This window comes from Theropithecus gelada, chromosome 7b (genome assembly GCF_003255815.1).
Source record: "Theropithecus gelada isolate Dixy chromosome 7b, Tgel_1.0, whole genome shotgun sequence".
Lineage (NCBI taxonomy): Eukaryota > Metazoa > Chordata > Mammalia > Primates > Cercopithecidae > Theropithecus > Theropithecus gelada.
In genome coordinates, this window is record NC_037675.1 from 8928092 (window position 1) to 8947605 (window position 19514).

Sequence of the window (19514 nt, forward strand, 5' to 3'; positions counted from 1 at the left end):
ACAGGAAACATGTCTATTCTCATGCCATTAACAGAATTCTTCATGCCCCGCATTCCTCAGATGCACAAGACTACCTACCAAGGCTCATCTAAACTGAAGACAACTTTATTTATAACATCACTTGGCTGGATGAGCCTTCGAATATCCTCAAATATCCTGATCCTGAAAAAGAAAATTGAAAACATTTTAAGGGTCAGCCTTCTCTCCCTAGCTCACTCATCCTATGATCTCCTGGGAAGAACTTTGGAGGTCATCAGAGAAATATGAAAGCACAGAGAAGTTTAATAACACCTCAACCTTGAGCTCAGAGAGTGGAAATAGCCCTGCCCTCCTTCTTTCTCTTTCTTTATCAAAAAATAAACTGCATGAGAAGTAGGAATGTAGGAAGTAGTGATGTTAGATTTCAGTTAGAGAATTCTTGGCTTGAAGAATTTTGTCAAAAGCACTTGTGTTGGGGGACTTTGGAACTTTTCTAGCTGTGGGAATAAGAGGGTAGTTTGCACTGAGAAAGTTTTGAGGAAGACATTAGGACTATTAGCTGCCAGCATCTTCAAGGTTTGGTAGGCTCCAATAAGCCTGTGTGCCCTTGTACAATTTATATTCCTTGGGCTCTGCCTGCTCCAGTAGGCTAAGGTCAGTCTTCTAAGAAACACCCAAATCTGGGATATTTAACTAAGAGAGAGAAAGAAAGCTTAGGAGGTCTTTCAGATTACCTTCCTGAATTTCCAGTCCAGTTCACAGGGGAGGTGTGAGAGAAGGGTGAAGAAAAGTAGACATGAGGCCTGGACTCAGAGGGAAGATGTCCTATGCAGGGATAAGATGGTGCTAGAACAGCCCTTGTGATCTGTTTCTCAAAAACATGAGCAAGACAGATAAAGGCAGGGGGTAGGGTTGGATATGTCAGCCAGGACCCCAGGTGGGAGCAGTTTGGGGGATTTACCATCAAGAGAATAATTTACCAATGATGTGGATAATAAGAAAACTTTCTGGTCTGCCCACTTTGCTCCACTGACTTGGTATGTGCATAAAGTTTTTTTCAAGAAAAATAATGTTTTCTTTGCCTTTAGCAGTTTTCATTTTAATCTCAATATGCTGAGCCATGGGCAAAGCTCCCTTTCCTGCCTTCTGGGAATAATCTATCGTCCAGTGTTTCTTCCCTGGAGAATGTCTTTTCCATCCCCTCCTCTGTGAAGCAGCAAAACTATTCTCTGAACTAAGCCAGGGTTTATAATACCTGGGGCTCCTCCTTTCTATTAGCAAGATATCCCATACCAATTTGTAGGAAGCAAGAAAAGAGATTCCAAATAATCAGTTCTTGATTTTTCTGAAAACCTACTTTTGAGGAAGGAGCCCAGTATTTGGGGAAACTAGATGATCTTTCTTTGTGATAGTGGTTTGCAATGGAGATAGGATAAGGAGTTGTATTAGAATTACTCAAGGAATTTTTCATCAGAAAATACATCCCTACAACTACCCCATACTTGATTGTGAAATGTCCTTGCAGGAAGGGAAGTTAGTGTGTTTGGTCAGTTTGCCAACAGGCTTTAACATGTTCCTGATTAATGCTCACTTTCCTATAGATAGTAGAATTATCTGTACAAACCATTTACTTATAAAATTATCAAAGAACAGAAAAAAAAAAAGAGCTGCCAAGTCAGTAGCGCCATCACCTTTGGACTCCACATTTGCGTTCCAACATAGGCTGAGTGGTGGAAGGGGGACAGTGTCCCCAGACATCCGGAAATGCCACCATCTTGAAGTCCACCACAGAGCTGGTTCTTCTGGCTTTGGCCATATAAAGATAGGGATCGTGGAAAGGGACACACTTCAGATGTGTCTGCAGAAGCTTATCTATTACTTCAACAGCCTCTCCAGTCCTAGTGGAATTAGAAAAGGAGGCACTCATCCTTGGGCAGAAAATTGCATCTATGTCCCAGGCATCTGCTTTCAGGGAAGCCTGAATGTCAGGGATTTCACTTCCAGAAGAATCTCTCCCGAGACTATTGGATTGCACATTTTGGTACGGGTTCACTCCAGGCTTTCTTTTGGAGCCTAGATGCACAGTGGACCTTTGTGTCTTCACCATGCACAGAAGGGAACTCCGGACAGAGTCTTCCCTTTCTTGTCCACAGGAGCTTTGGTCCTTGTTGTAGCAGTGCTGCTTTGAGGAGGCAGCAGTCAGAATGTGGTGGTGATTCGCATACTGAGTCTTCTCAGAGTTCAAATCACCTCCAGGTTTGGACTCCAGTTCCTTCATGTTCAAAATGGAATAGAATATGTTAGTGTGTCCTTCCAGGTAGAGAATACAATTTGATCCCTGTCCTTACTCTCTGGGCACAGAGCTAAGCATAAATCCTATGAATCTGGAAGCTTTCTCCAAGGTCAACTAAGAAAGACTAACCTTCAAGAGTCAAATAAATGACAGAATCATAGAAACTCATGTTTGGAAGGGCCTTTTGGTGGCTCTAGTCCAACGCTAAACAGTATTTGAATGTCTTCTTCAAGACCCCCACTAAATTACAATCTGGTTGAAAAACCGTATTTATGGGGGCCTCACTGCATCCCAAGGCAGTGCCTTTCACTTTGGGATAATTCTGTTTATTTGAAATAAATGTTTATACTAAACTGAAATTTCCTTCCCTGAAACTGTTATAACTGATCGCCTTCTGCTTTCTGAAGTCAAATAGAATGTATTAACTCCCTTCTGTACACGTGACTTAGCTTATACCCTTAGATTCAGCCAAATTCATGATTTATTACTAAGAGTCATAAGAAAATAATGGAGATCAAAAAGCAGGTCTAAAATATTGATGGCAGCAACAGTGGCAGTAGAAACTAGGCACAGAATTAGCATCACCAGGTCTAACATTCCCAATTTGTTTCTACTAACAAAGAAAGCCTGAGGTCAGGATGTCCACCTTCAAAAACCCATCTAGGACAACAGTCCCACTTGGCACGAGAACAATTAAATCATCATGAATTTTTATTTGCTTTTTCAGTGCATGGGGGCAAGGCACCCTGCCCACCAGACAATAGGTAGTGATATGTACCTTCATGCTACAGTCATGCATTACTTAACAATGCAGGATGTTCTGAGAAAGGCATCATCAGGTGATTTCATCATTGTATGAACATCATAGGGTGTGCTTACACAAACTTAGATGGCATAGCCTACTGCAAACCTAGGCTGTATGGTGTAGCCTATTGCTCCAGGCTACAAATCTGTACAGCATGTTACTGTACTGAACACTGTAGGCAATAGGAACACGATGGCATTTATGTGTCTAAACATAAAAAGTTGCAGTGAAAATACAGTCTTATAATCTTATGGGACCATCGTGGAATATGCTGGCTGTCATCAGTGGAAATGTCATTAGGCAGCTCATGACTGTGTATCCATCCTAAGGTAGGGTGTCAGATTGAAGAACCCTTGCATACATCCTAAATTTTTCCCATTTTTGACACCTTTTCCCATTTTTGTTTAACATTCTGCTCTTCTCTAAGGAAGAGGCCAGAAGCAGATGGCTAATGATGAGCAGTGCTTTCCATCTGGATACCCTGGTTTGGCCTCCCAGGGTCTGCAAAGAATCCATCATGCATCGTCAAAGATCAGAACCACAGCGTATGTCCTACCTCAAAGCTATAGGAGAGCTCAAGACACATCGCCTCATATTGCATCAGTTCCTCTTCAGGTCGGTCAAGACCAGGTTTGGAAGTTAGCTTGTTCACATCTGTTTCCAAGTCATCATCCTACATGGAATAGTCATAGAAGAGATTACAATCAGGAAATCCACCATGAGAAGCATCAAGACAAGATATGTATGTGCTTCTTCAGAATCTTAGGACGTGGTTTTCTTGCCTCCAAATTATAGCACTAGCCTATCCAGTGAAAAATTTGTTATGCTGGATTGTATTTTTAAAATGAAAAGAAAGAAGATAAACAACTTGTCTCAGCATTGATGTCAGTATTTGTCAGCCTTCATCAGAAATAAAAATTTGTATGAGATAAACTACATAATCAATAAAACATATTATAAAAGAAATTCTTTATCTCATTGCTACTATCATCAACATCATTGTAATTATTGTCCCTCCTTATCTATCTTTGACATTTAGGTTTAGTCAATCTTTTCCCAAACATTTAATCAGTACCAACTGTGAGCAGGTACTCTTCTAGGTACTGAAGTTTCAGTCACAATGGAACAGACAAACATCCATGCTTCCACGGTTATTTGCCTTTTAGCGAGAGAAGAAACACAGTAAAGAAGAAAGCAAACAAATGAATATGTTAATTTCCAACAGTTATAACTCCCTTTGAAATGATAAAAGAGAGTGATGTGACTAAGATTGGGGAATGGGAGGCCGTTTGGATTGGGAGATCTCAGGAGGACTCATAAGGAGGTAATGCTTTAGCTGAGACCTAAATGGCAAACAAACAAACAAAAAAAAAAGCCAGCTATGCACAGGCCTAGCAGTAAATTATTAAAGAAGGAAAAACTTCAGTTTGCTTACAGAAAGAAGGTGGCTGATGCATACAGAATAAGAGGAAGATTGCAGGAGAAGAGATTTGAGAAGTAGGCAGGAGAGAAATTATATCAATCCTTACAAGACATGGGGAGGAGCTGGTAGTCTCCTACTACATCTTTATTCTTTTGTACATTTAAAAATTTACCAAGGCACCACGAGTCTTTTATTTATTGGATTGAATAATCCCAGGCACTTTATTCTTGATAGATCATCATTTCAAAACAATTTAATGATAATGGTGACTCTCCTCTGAATACTTCTGGGTTTTCCAAGGGTTGTAGGGTCTTACAGAGAAAAGGCACCAGGTATCAACCAGCCTAGTCTCTTCATCTTTCCGTATCCTAGATTAAGTTTCCTTAACGAAATAGAGAAAAAAAATACCCTATGTTTTACAAGTATATTTCATTAGTTAAGGAAAAACCTGGCAGTCCTGAAAGGTTAAATCCAACAAACATAGAAAATAAATGTTTGTATTCCTGATCCAAGGGGAACAAAATGCAATGTTCCAGCTATGTTTCACAGTTTTTCTCCAAACTTTAAATTAAAAGAAAAGTAATTCCCATGAGTTTCATGTAATGATATTTTCAGGTACAGTATACACCATGACTAACTCCATGGCCACCACTCTTGTGCTTTGCAGCTTCATCCATCAATTCCCACTTGTCTCCACCCCCTCCGCTGCAACCTCAGCAATGGCCCAGGGTGGCACTAATGGAACCACCACCTGGAAGGCCATTGGGATGAATGTCCACAACAGCGAGTAAGGTTGTGCTCCAACTTGTGCATCTGAAGGGAGGAGAATCATGCAACCCATGAGCTGTAACCTAATTCATTCCACATGTGACTAGGCAATCCACTTAGCCTTAGAACAGGGGTTAATAAACTATGGCCCACTGGTTGTTTTTGTCAATAAAGTTTTATTGGAACAGAGCCACACCCATTCATTTGGTCATGGCTGTTTTCTCAGTGCAACAGCAAAGTTCAATAGTTGTGACAGAGACCATTTCTGCCTTCAAAGTTCTGGAGCTTAGTCTCTGAGAACCAGGCACTCAGCCAGGTTGCCACCTCCTTTTGTATTTCTTATAAATAGCATTTGTTCTTATCTGGAGGTGGCCGGCTTCTGTGTCCTCACAGCAGCCCAGGCAGTCCTTTACCAACTAGGATTCTGCTACCCACCTAATCCAGGTAATGCTTTCTGGCTCTTGTTCCATAGGTTGGAGCTCTTGGACATTGTCTTTTGGCTGCCTCAAACTTGAGTTCACCACTCCATTGAAGGTGGTGATTTGAACACTTAATAAGGACAAACTCCAAGTTCACTAGACTGCAAACTCTTTGAAGATAAAAACTATGTCTCATCTGTTTGTGCTTCATATTAACATCCCCAAGAATTTAGCATGTTGCTTATGGATTATACCCAATAAAGCACCTGAAAGAAATAAAAAATGAAAAAGAAAGGAAAGGAAGGAAGAAGGAAGGGAGAGCTTGAATTCACTCTGTTTATCACCCTCTTCTTCAGAGTTTTGCAGAATCCAATGCTTGTGTATGTGAAGACAGCCCACATCTAATACGTTGACCTTGGCAGTTTTCAATCAAGTCACGGCATCCTACTTCCCACTCTCATAAAAGATCCTCTTAATCATTCTTTCTAAGAGGCTGGTCCCAATTATTACCTAAGATTGTCAAATGGGAAGGCCACAGGTTAAAGGCCTGGGTCAGTGCTGTGGCCAGAAATAAAATATGCCTGACTTCTTGTTCATGCCTCTGGCAGCAAATGCTGCTGGTTTCCCCAGGGAAAATCCAGGTTTCTGGAGCAGTTTCCTTGCTCTTGCTGTGCCTCTGAATCAAGCCCTGACTCTCATGCTCCTCTCCTTCTCTACAACTCATCTTCACGCTGACTTCTCATCTTCTTGCCCTGGCTTGAAGTCTTTTGATGAATGGTTTTCAAGCTCTTACCAATTTGTCTTGTGTTTCTTTGCCAGTTGAGTTTATTTATTTGTTTAGGGTTCTCTCTACCCCACCCCTCCACCCTCTGCAGAGCGTGGGCCAAGGGAAGTATCTGAACACCCTCCCTCCCATACTGTGGGAAGTCAGGCACTATCGTACACCCAGTCTCTCCCCATCAGATACATGAAGCGAGTGACACTCTGCCTCAGACATTCAGTTATCAAAGAGCAAGCAAGAGGGGAGGGGAAAGTGACATTGATGAATGACTGCAGCAGCACAGTATTATTCAAATAATTCAGCACGTACTCCATAGGCCTGCACCACCAAGCCACAGCAAAGATCCAATTTGCTACTGATGACTTCAGAAATGATTCTATTTATCAACAATACCCAGAGAACACCAGACTGTCAATAGCAGTCTAAACCTACAGATGTAGCTTAAGAAGTAGTCCCTGTATGTCTGCTACTACCATCAGCAAGGTGAGTGATTATCATGATAGAGAACTCAAAAGCCTCTTTCTTTCTAAACAGATAGCAAAGAAGGAGAGAAAGAAAAGGAGGGAAAATTTTTGATTTTTTAAATTTGACTTTCATCCCCAGGAAATGTCATAAAAGGCAGCATTGACTTTAATTTACTGAGTCTTATTTTACAGACGACAAAATTAAGAAACTGTAACTTAAAGGAATTTGTCAAAGTCCATGTCCACCAACAGAAATGGAGAGAGAATTATAATTCACAGACAAATTCTTATTCTAGAGCAGTGATCCTCAACTAGGGGTGATTTTGGCAAGTCTTAGAGATATTTTTCGTTCATACTTGGGGGATAACGAGGTGGGTACTACTGATATCCAGTGGGTAGAGGTCAGGGATGCTGCTAAACATCCTACAATGCACAAGGCAGCCTCCCACAACCAAGAAGTATCCAGTCTAAATGCCAACAGTGCCAAGGTCTTGAAACCTTGTTGTAGAAAAACAGTAGTAAACTACGTCCCACTGCTTATTTTTGAAAATGAAGATTGTTTGGAGGCTGGGCACAATGGCTCATGCCTGTAGTCCCAGCACTTTGGGAGGCTGAGGTGGGCAGATTGCAAGGTCAAGAGTTCGAGATCAGCCTGGCCAATATGGTGAAACCCTGTCTCTACTAAAAATACAAAAATTAGCTGGGTGTGGTGGTAGGCATCTGTAGTCCCAGCTACTCGGGAGGCTGAAGTTGGTGAATTGCTTGGACCCAGGAGGCGGAGGTTGCAGTGAGCCAAGATCGCACCACTGCACTCCAGCCTGGTGACAGAGTGAGACTCCATCTCAAGAACAAACAAACAAACAAACAAACTTCTTGGGACACAGCCATGCCCATTTGTTTACAAATTGTCTATAGCTGTTTTGTGCTACAACGGTAAAGTTGAGCAGTTGTGACAAAGACTGTATGGTCCACAAAGCCTAAAATAATTACTATTGGACCTTTTATAGGAAGTTCACCAACCTCTGTTCTATAGGATAGGCCTTTTTGGGACGGGGACCAAAGAGCAACACTTCTCTACTGGCCAGGTTGTGCACTGTGCAACTTAAGGGAAAACAATTCAGAGTCTGATGTCAATGGACTTGTACGATGCAGCAGCCCTGTACAGAAAGGATAAGAAGAGTGACTTATGAAGACAGGTGAGATCTACTAGAAAGCTTCCTGGAAAATTTTTCTAGTGTCTTAAATGATCTTATTAAATATACCAACTCCAAGTATTGTGTACCTAAAGTTCATCTGAATAAAGTATTGGTGTCTTCATAATGTATAGGATAGCCTCTGACTTTACAATGAGACATTGTACCGGACCTACCAAGATGAAAATGACAACTGGGAAATCAATAACAGTAGCTGTCATTTATTGAGCATCACTACCACTGGAGTGGCAGTACTAAAGTCAGTTCTTAAAATTTACACTGGGCTTGGGCAAACATAGGAAGTGATGTTTTTCTGTGCATGATGTGACTATGGGCATCATTAGAAGCATGAGCTGGTGTACCTACTTCCACTTTCCCATCTTCAGTATCAGAGTCTTTGTCCACCTCGTCATCACCGTCATCTTCAAAATCCTCTGGACGGGGAAAAAGAGGTGAAATAAGTGAGGTCTCCTGTTTTTCTGGGATTTAGGATTTAGATGTTCACCACACAGTGGTTCTTTCTTCTTCCTCTCTCAAACAAGGGGCTCAATATTAATTGCACAATATTCCACCACACACGAATGCTTATTAGTCAGTACAAATGGTGTGCACGTAGGTATGTTGGGGTACTAAGTCATAAAGTTTAAACAGTTATTCCACATTGAATGCAAAATAAGTGCAGAAAAAATGACACATGAATACCATTCTGAATTCTCCCATGAAAGTCAGAGGTATTTATGCAACTAGCATAGCCAAAGTTTAGAGATCACACACGTACAAAATGTGTTATAACCTAAATATCACCTTGATTGAGCCCCTAATTTTTTGATTGAGGAAGTTATTTAAAACAAAATCCATAGAAGGCATCTTGTACCATTGTGGCAAAATCATGCCTATAGAAAATCTGTTCGTACTAGGATCTTTTGACAGGAAGATCTTCCTAGAGATTAAATAATAACACTTTCAAATATTCCAATATGTCTAGCCTAGAGTTGTAAATAACAAGAGTTTTATTTTAATTTCATCCTCAGGGCAAACTAATTCCACAATCAGTCAGTATGCTGCAGAGATTCGATCATGGGATTCTGAATAGACTTTTTTTTAATTAGCTGAGATTACTGTACAGGCATTTGATAGCTACTAGGCAAAGCAGAAACAGTTAATAATGAAGAACAAAATAAGTGAGCTTGGTATTTTCTCACCCTGTTTATGAAAATCAAAACTGCTTTTTCATGTATGTCTCTAATTAGCTTAATAGACAATTATGGTTGACCTAAGAAACAACTAATTCTATTTTCATACACTTTCCTGGGAAACATTATCAAAATGCAAAAATTCATCTTAAAGGTCATAGTTACCCACTTATTTTACCTTCAGGTAGATCACATGGAGGTTCAGTAGCAATGTGCCCAGGGACCGGGAAGGCATAGGCACTGCTGGCTGTGACTAAGGGAAGTGGACTCTTAGGGTAGCACTGCCTCAGGATCTGAAGCACCACAGAGATGACGGGCTCCATGCTCTTGTCATCCAGGCAGTTCTGAGCAAAGGGAAGATTATATCAGACACCAGCATCTGGGCACAGTCCCCTAGCTGTAACACAGCTAATAACACTCTCCTAGCTGTAACACAGCACGGTCTCCTAGCTGTATTTCAGCTAATGAATTCTACACATGGACAGACCGTAAACAGCCTTAATATAGAATGTCAAATTTGAACATTCTAACATAGAATTTTGTCTAATGTAGAATCTGTACTTTTCTGTCTCTTGCTCATTTCATACATCATTGCAATGAATTCAGTCTGAATATAGACTTAAAATTCATTCAAGGGATGCTGTGCCTAAGGCAAGACATTGCTCAGGATAGCTGGGGGAAGAGGAGGCCGGTGTCTTTTCTCAGCCACCCATGTGTCACTGTGAATTATTGCCTACGTTAGGGAATGAGCAGCTGAATTGATGGAAGTCTTGCTTTTCTCTTTCAGCTGTCTTCTGCAGAGAAAAATATTTTTTATAAAAGATAAAATATGAAACCAAAGGGAAAGACTAAGTGAATCCCAAGTACCTAAATTAAATTACATGCCTCTTCTCAAAGCCCACAGTGTTGATCCCTCTTGGTACCTTCCCAAATCAGAGAAAAATTGGGTTTGCAGATGTAACATTTTGATACTGATGGAACATGACAAGACCCTTCTTTTCAGACACTGTGAAAAATGTAAGAACAAGTTCACTAAATTGAGAGACAGAGAGTTAGTATAGTTCAGTATCTTTTTGGCAAAAACACAACCATTTTCTTCAGTATTGTTGTAAATGTTTTGTCTACTGACTTGGTACAGGAAGATGACCTGTGGGGTCCTCCAGTTTGCTATTCCTAAAAGGTGCAACAAGCTCTGAGGCCAATAAGTCACAGAAGTGGAGATGGTGGATACCAGGTACCCACCACAGGGCAGTGTGAATGTCTGTGGTGCTGCTGAACTATGGCATCTCCAGACTCAACATTACAGGTACTTCCATGTGAAAGAACATGGAGGAAAAAAGAGTAATAAAAATTTATCCATGAATTTAAGCTACCCAAATGACTCCAAAATATAAGTAAGCCAACTTTCTTTTTTTTTTTTTAGACAGAGTCTCACTCTGTCACCCAGGCTGGAGTGTGGTGGCACGATCTCAGCTCGCAGCAACCTCCACCTCCCGGGTTCAAGCAATTCTCCTGCCTCAGTCTCCCGAGAAGCTGGGATTACAGATGCTTGCTACCATGCCAGCTAATGTTTGCATTTTTAATAGAGATGGGGTTTCACCACATTGGTCAGGCTTGTCTCAAACCCCTGATCTCAGGTGATCCACCTGCCTCAGTCTCCCAAAGTGCTGGGATTACAGGCATGAGCCCCCGTGCCCAGCCTTAAGTAAACCAACTTTCAAAATGAAATGTGTTAATGCAATCAAGAATGCTCTCTCCCCTTCAGTGTGTGGCAGTCATACTCATCAGGTGTCCTGAATCAACAGCCTCAGAATACACAGCAGGAAATACTCTTGGTGGAAAATGAATTAGTTTTGGCTAATTCATTATGGAGGCTAATGAACAGTTGAAGCTATTTCACCCTTTGGTCTGATCAAATGGTCTCAAGTGTTTCATGAAAAGTATCAGGAATGGGACAAAAATAAAACAGACTCTGAAGGAGGAAGCGATAAGGTGAAAGAGATGACTTATCAGATATGATGTTCTAAGCTCCAACCTTGGTAGAGATAGAGCCAGCCCAAGCCAGGGAATTCAGTCAAAAAAGCCAACATTTTGGAACACAGGTATGTTTGTGATGGTCTTTGATGATAAAAGATAATCGTGTCTTTTTTTTTGGTGGAACGGAACAAGTGAAAGGATGAAGCCCAGTTCAAATGTTCTGAAAAATTGGGCCATACCATGAACTGAATTTGAAGGCTGGAGGGAGTATTACAATCTATAAAACCCAAGGCCTTAGGAATCATGCTATATTTGCCTTCTGCTGCACTGTAGGGGAAATACTTATGAATGCAAAGATCGTTGGTTTCAAGGTAACAGAAATTCTTGAATTCATTTCTCAACATTTCCCTCATGCTAATGGATAGGTGCTGTGCAGGGCCGAGACTAAGGTGAGACTAAGGTGTGCAGGGTTGGTACGCGTGTTATGCATCAAAACAAGACAAGACTCCAGGAAATACGATCCTTATGGACCAATGTCTCAGAATTGGAGGCAAAGGTGAGATTTTAGGCTCCCTTTTCCCATCACTCTCCATAACACATTTGCTACTTGGAAGGGATGATGAAATACAAGAATGCATTCAATTAATATATTCAATGCTTCCATCACAGTTAACATCTTTGAATTAGTTTTGGCATAATAAATACCCGACTTCCACGATACATAGGCAAAGTAAAGTAAGAGCAAACTGCTCAGGTCCTGGAGCCAGACTACGTGAGTTTAAATCCTGGACTGAAGATTACTAACTTCCTAACCCTGGCAAATTAATACACTTCTCTGTGCCACAGTGTCTTCATCTGCAAAGTGGAGATAATAACACAACCTCTCTCCTAATGTTGTGTACAAATTAAATGCATTAAAGTAGGCAAAGTGCCTAATAGTAAGCATTTAGTATTAGCCAGTGGGAAAAAAGAAGGCATCCTTAGTGTCATAACGTCTCCTAGGAGTCTGCAAGAGGCTGCTAGGAGTCACTGCTTCTCAGAGCAGAGTCCTAGTAATAATTCCCATGATAACAAAGCAAGGCATTTTAGTGGAAAAGGACCTTGACTAGGAGTATAAATTCCTGGGTTTAAATTCCAGCTCTGCTTCTATGTAGCCAAAGCCACTAACAGCTCCTGCCTAAACTCCTATCAACACTCTATTTCCTCCCCTTACTCTCCTTCCTTCTCCTTGTGCCCTCTGATAATCTCTTTTCCAAATGGCAGCCAAAATGGTCCTTTAAAAGCATAAATCAGTTTAATGGTTATAGAGTTTTAATTTTTCCAGATGAAAAGAGTTCTGGAGATGGATGGGTAATAGTGACAGTTATACAACAATGTACTTAACTTGACCAAACAGCACACCTAAAAATAGTTAAGATGGTGAATTTGGTTGCATGCATTTTACTACAATTAATTTAAAATTTTTCAAAAATAAAAAATGAAAAGCATAAATTGTATCAGGTCAGTCTTCTGCTTCAAACTTGATAGAAATAAAATTCTAATTTATTTTTATGCCCTAGGAAGTTCTACGTGATCTGGCCTTCCCTATCTCTTTAATTCATGTCTTCTCCTCCTTTGTGCCTGCTTACAAGTTGATGGAGGCCAGGCGCGGTGCTTCACGCCTGTAATCCCAGCACTTTGGGAGGCCGAGGCAGGTGGATCATGAGGTCAGGAGTTCGAGACCAGCCTGGCCAAAATGGTGAAATCCCGTGTCTACTAAAAATACAAAAATTAGCCAGGCATTGGGGCGCATGGCTGTAATTCCAGCTACTCGGGAGGCTGAGGCAGGAGAATCACTTGAACCCAGAAGGCAGAGGCTGCAGTGAGCCAAGATCATACTACTGCACTCCAGCCTGGGCAACAGAGCGAGACTCCATCTCAAAACAAAACAAACAAACAAACAAAAAAGTTGGTGGAAATAAAATTCAAAGTCCTCATCATGGTTCAAGGAACTCTAAATGTCCTGGCACTGCCCATGACTCCAACTCAATCTCATGTCTTCCCCCTTACTCACAACACTCTGCCATATCTGTGTTTCTCAAGCTCACCCACCTCCCACTCTACTTCCCCACCTGAGGGTCTTTGCATTTACCTCCTTTTTCTCTCCATGGAACCCTCATCTCCAGACCCTCATGGCACTGGTTCTTTCTTATCATTCAGGTCTCAGGTGACACCACAGCTCTTCAACTATGCCTGCCTGGCATAACCCCTCTCTCCCTTCTCTTTGCAGTGATTCTTTGAACATAGATGAGAAATTCTAAGGCCAAGGGCAGATGTGACATAGCTTCAATATAAAAATATCTTAAATGGAAATGGCTTGATATCTTCTGGATTGTCACCAAGATCTTTCCTTCTGCCTGACCCTCCAAAACGTCCTAGTTGTCCCACTCACTCTCCAATGGCTTCTACTAATGGCTTCTCTCTCTGTCTGTGCCTTGTGGCCACCTCCTGTGCTTCTCTGAACAGTTTACAAACCAAGGGTTTCTCTTAGACTTTTCAAAATACTCTCCCAGCCTCATTCAAATGTGGGTGCCTTCTTGGAGGCTTCTCTGGTCGGCAAGACCAAGTAGGGCCTCCTGTGCATGGTTACACGAAGTCTGTTATTACCCCCGCCTGCTGCCTATACTGCATTATTCATATCCTATTTTCCCATATAGGACACTAAGTTTCCTGAGGACGATGAGTCCTCTATCACCTTCATCTCTGAACGCCCTATAGAACACAGCCCCAACATCTTTCACCAAAAAGGAGCTCAGAAAACATTTACTGAATCAATAGTAAATGATCTCAGACCAATCTGATCTTCAGGGTATCTAGCTCCTGATTCCAACCTGGTAATATTTCCTTTAGGATTCAGTCCCTCCTTTCATAGGTCCACAAGGCTGAGGCCCTTGGTCTTGTTGGCCAGAGACGAGCCTGATGAATCAAGACTTGGCCTACTGTGCTTTCTGAGCAAATGGTGGCAACTGTGACTTTTAAAAGGCTGTATCACTCCTTATTCTAGTGGTTCTCAAAGTGAGATACCCAAACCAGTAGCCTCAGTATCACCTGAGAACTTGTTAGAAATGCAGAATCTTGCATCTCACCTCAGAACAACTGAATTAGAAACTCTGGGGTAGGATCTAGCAATCTGTGTTTTAACAATTCCTCTAGGTAACTTTGATGCATGCTCAAGTTTGAAAACCAGCAATTTTAGCAACCTCAACCTTTCAGGCCCTTTAAGCTATTGTAGCTCCAAAGAGTGCTTCTTTTCTCTGATTATCTTATCTCGGTTTGTTCCTTCTGCAGTTACCTATTTCTCCAAATTGATAATTATCTCCAACTGTCTCAGGCATCCTTGTAGGAGTTTTTTTTTTTTCTTTTTTTTTTTTTAACCTTGCATTCAAATTGTCATCCTTCTTCCTCTTTCCTCATGCAAAGCGCCAATAAGATTCCATTATACTACATTATACAGCACCCTTGCTGCACTATGGGTGATCTCAGCCTTTGAACTTTTAGGGAATGTTTACAGAATCTGTGCAGAAATATAAGACTCAGGAAACAAAGAGGTAGGGTCACCAAGAGAGAGACAATGCAAGCAGTGACCTCAGCAGAAAGGCAAAGAAGAATATTATGATGTCAAAGGTGTAGGAAGGACTTTTAAAAAGTTCCTTTACAGTCAATCTCATTCTCAGTAGGTTTGTAAGCACATCATACACATCCGTAAAACTAATATAGGACAGTGGTTTTCCAAGTGTGATCCTGAATCGGTAGTATCAGCATCACTTAGGCACTTGTCAGGAAAGCACATTCTCAGGCCCCACCACAGCCCTGCTGAGTCAGAAACTCTAAGAATGGAGTCCAACGGGCTCTGCTTTAGTGACCCCTCTGGGTGACTCTGATGCATGCTCAACTTGGGGAGCTGCTGGTACAGTGGGCAAAAGCATGGGCTCTCAAGTGAGACTACCAGATTCCAATCCTGGCTCCAACACTTATGAGCTTTGTGAACTTGGGAAAATTACTTAACAGTTATGTGCCTCAGTTTCTTCATCTGTAAAAAGGGAGATAATAATAAAGCCTACCTCAAAAGCTTTTAAAATTATCAATATTGGAGAGTCTGCATAAATTGCTAACACAGTCAAGGGATATATTGATAGTAAGAGTTCAAAGTAACTGTCTTCTCCTTCTCCTACTTCTTCTCTTCCTCCTCCTCCTCCTCCTGCCTCTGCTGCTGCTGCTGCTTCATTAACATTGTCATCACTATCACTGGCATCAGCAACAGCAACAGCAACAGCAGCAGCAGCAGCAGCATAATCTGCAAATGGAAACTGAAATAACATCACCAAATCCAAGGCCCCTGAGCTGACTATCCAGTGACTCCCATGCCTTCTCTAGCAGAAGGGAGAGGAGGGGTGATGGGCAGCTCTAACTCCAGTACACCTGCAAGGGCATCTGTGCTCACGGCACTCACCTCAGGTCTGGGAGGCTACTCAACACTGAGTTATGACTGCCAGGGAAGAGTAACAAGCCATTTGGTTTCTAAGCCAGGACAGCCTATCTTTCACCTGCAAGGATCATTTTCCAAAAAACAGGAGAATGTCAAACATCAGACTTTGCACATAAACTTGATAACATTTCCTCTGGAAGAGCACTTTTTCTTTTTTTTTTTTTTTTTTTTTTTTGAGACAGTCTTAGTCTGTCACCCAGACTGGAGTGCAATGGTGCAATCTCAGCTCACTGCAACCTCCACCTCCTGGGTTCAAGCAATTCTCCTGTCTCAGCCTTCTGAGTAGCTGGGATTACAGGCACCTGCCACCATGCTTGGCTAATTTTTTGTATTTTTAGTAGAGACAGGGTTTTGCCATGTTGGCCAGGCTAGTCTTGAACTCCTGATCTCAGGTGATCCACCCGCCTCGGCCTCCCAAAGTGCTGGGATTACAGGCATGAGCCACCACACCTGGTCAAGAGCACACTATTTAAAAGACTAAAAGCAAGGGTGAGTGGTGGTGGTGAGGAATTCAACTTCTTGAGGCTGACATCCATACATTCTACACACTCTTCCAGACGACAGGTGTGTCATGGCCTATTTACTCAGCACTGTCTCATAGGCCCCTCCTGGGCTGCTTTTCCATATAATTCTTAGAGAGATTATAATATAAGCTAGAGAAACCTCACTATAAAGTGTACACTCTGTGTGTACTCACATTCTGCTTCCATTCCAACAGTAATTCAAGGCTGGAAGCTTCTTGCTAATGTGCTTAACTGAGCAACTGAAGTCTTCATTGACCTGCTAAAGGAACTGTTTTGAAGAACCTGCACACAGGCTCACAGCCTCTCATGCTGGGCTTCATTTGGTGTTTTCTCCACCATATTTCTATCATAGACATGTCCCTCTGTGATTACCATCTTCTTCCTTTATTGCTCTTGTTTTTCTTGTTTGTTTTGTTTTTTGTTTGGTTTTTTAGCACAGAACAGAGAAATAGCCAATAACATGGAGGGCAGAGGAACATGGTGAAACCCTGGACCAGAATGGGGGTCTGTTAAACATCAGCAATGCAGGAGGCCATTGCAGTAGGACTGGGAGGGATTAGAGACTTGGGGGACCACAAGCTTACAAAGCAAGAGGGAGCTTGGAAAAATTCAAAGCCCTGCTTCATCCTGAGAAATAGAATGTAAAATATAGCTATTTCATGACTGAGAAGCTTTAAAAGCTGTAATGATGGAAAGAAATCCAGAGGTGATAGCAGATAGGAAATTAGATATTGGTTTGCAGCACTGTATTTTGTTATTGTTTGGTGGGGGTAAGGCCATTTTTTAATGAGAAATGTCTACAGATACCATGGTTGGAAAACAACACTCTCATTGGCGGCTTCATTACCTCAGATGTACTCAGATAGAGAAAAACTGGAGGGTGTCCATAGAGGAGCAAGAAGGCTGAAAAAGGGAGTCCAGAGGCGGCCTAATCTGGAGATAATAGGAACATAATGCGTGTGCAACATGGCTGCCTTGGCCCCAGGAGAAGGTGGGTGAGCAGATGATGGATATTTGGAACACTTATACCACCAACAGAGAGGGCATATGTAGCCTCAAGCTATGGCATTTAAATTAGCCCTAATCAGGTGAAATTAAGGCGTGTATTTAGGTTGAAATCCAGGAATCCCTAGAATGCATATTCCAGTGGGGTGCTGATAAGTAGAAACCTTTGAAGACACCATCCCCTTTCCCTGGGATGCTCTTCCCCTGCAACTTGGCCTGACCAGCATGACCAGCTCCTCCAATAACTCAGGTCTCAGCTCAGGTGTCACCTGCTCAGAGATGACTTGACCTCTCTCTCTAAAAGAACACCTGCTCCCTCTACCTATGGTGGCCCCTGTAGACCTATGCCCTTACTTCATTGATTTCCCAGTGCAATATGAAATTATCTTCCTCATTGGATTTTTCCTTACTTAGTGTCTGATTCTTCTGCTAGAAGGCTTTCCCTATAGGCTCAAGGGCCTCGTTTGTCATATCCACCACGAGATCCCACTGCTAATTATTCCAATAATGGCTTATCCTCAAAACGCAGTTCAGTCATGGCAAGCACTCTTCTGGGCATGTGCTATTTGTACAGTGACCTATTTAGTCCACACGACAACCTAAGTTTTGTTATTTCTGCTTTTGTTTTTCTTTTGAAGAATCTAGAGGCCCAGAGAAGTTGAGTGACTTTTTCAAAGTTTCACAGCTGTAGGCCCTAGAGCTGGGATTTGAATCCAGTTCTCTAGTTTTAGAGTCAACACTTACCACTATGCCATACTGCACTTCTGGTAGTGTGTATTCAACAAACATATGTTAAGTATATATGACTGAATCAATGGAATGAAGATTGTTTTGTTGTAGTTGTTGTTGTTTTGAGACCGGGTCTCACTCTGCCAGCTAGGCTGGAGTTCAGTGGCATGATCTCAGCTCACTGCAACATCCGCCTCCCAGGTTCAAGCGATTCTCCTGCCTCAGCCTCCTGAGTAGCTGGGACTACAGGCATGCGCCACCACACCCAGCTAATTTTTATATTTTTAGTAGAGAGGGGTTTCACCATTTTGGGCAGGCTGATCTCAAACTCCTGACCTCAGGTGATCATCTGCTTTGGCCTCCCAAAGTGCTGGGATTACAGGCGTGAGCCACCAAGCCTGGCCTGGAATAAAGACTTGAATCCGGAACATCTGCCCTTAGCAGGCAACAAGAAGTAGATTGAGGTGTTCCCAGCTCTGTCTGGGATGATTCCTAAATGACAGCCTTCAGGAATCATCCAGCTGGCCTCCAGCTGCAGAGTGAATCCCCATGCTGCCTGCCTGTGTGGTGCTGAAGAGGATTTCCATGCCCTGTGCTGCCAGGAAGGCCTCCCTGCCGGACCGGAGGGCAGAAATGTGCTTGAGGCAGAGCAGCAAGCCCCGTCGGATCTGCACGTAGGTGTTGGCTGTGTCACGGCTGTGCCAGTCCTGGTGCAGCCAGAGCAAGCTGGTGACGTAGCCTCGGTTCACTGCCCTGCGGCCGTTCGACTCTGAAAACAAAGGGGAAGGCAGAGTCAATCACAGGCTCTCCAGCTGCACCTCTTTGAGAATGTTCCAGTGCATTTCCCACAAGATACTTATTAATCATCAAGGGAATAATAATGTTTTAGTATGAAAACTGGCAGATGTCACCTTAAACCAAGTAATCAAAGTTAACATCCCCGGTAATGGGACGGTCATCACGTGCCCCCGATATGATGCACTGAGAAAGATCAGCATCACTTCTATGGTGTTCCTGCCAAGAATGCATAACCCGCATTGGATCATGAAGAAAATCAGCAAAGCCTAAATGAAGGACATGCTACAAAATACCTGACCTACACTCCTCGAAAATGTTAAGGTCATGAAAGGCAAAACAAAACAGAACAAAACATGAGGCTAAAGGAAACTAAAAAGGCATGACAAGTCAGCATAATAAGTAATTATAGTTTAAATATTGGGCCAGAAAACAATTTTTTCTTTTGCTGTAAAAGGCATTATTGGGCAGTGGTCGAATTTGAATAAGATCTGTAGATTAACTAACAGTTTTGTATCAGTGCTTATTTTCAGATTTTGATAAACTGGGGTTATGTAAGAGGATACTTTTGTTTTTAGGAAATTCATAATTAGAGTGTATGGAAGTCTATACCTTATTCTCAGAAAAACAAACAAACAAAA

The 19514-nt window shown here is 42.0% G+C and overlaps 1 protein-coding gene across 1 annotated transcript in view; it reads right to left on the bottom strand.

Moving 5' to 3' along the window:
* LOC112628890 (cytosolic carboxypeptidase 4) overlaps positions 1–19514 on the bottom strand; it is a 157414-nt gene that overhangs the window by 28729 nt on the left and 109171 nt on the right. The window contains exons 6-11 of the mRNA XM_025392211.1: positions 18639–18847; positions 9497–9662; positions 8492–8559; positions 3634–3750; positions 1671–2251; positions 79–162 (exon numbers count right to left, since the gene is read on the bottom strand). Coding sequence (XP_025247996.1) covers positions 79–162; positions 1671–2251; positions 3634–3750; positions 8492–8559; positions 9497–9662; positions 18639–18847 — 1225 coding nt within the window. The remainder of the gene's footprint in view (positions 1–78; positions 163–1670; positions 2252–3633; positions 3751–8491; positions 8560–9496; positions 9663–18638; positions 18848–19514) is intronic.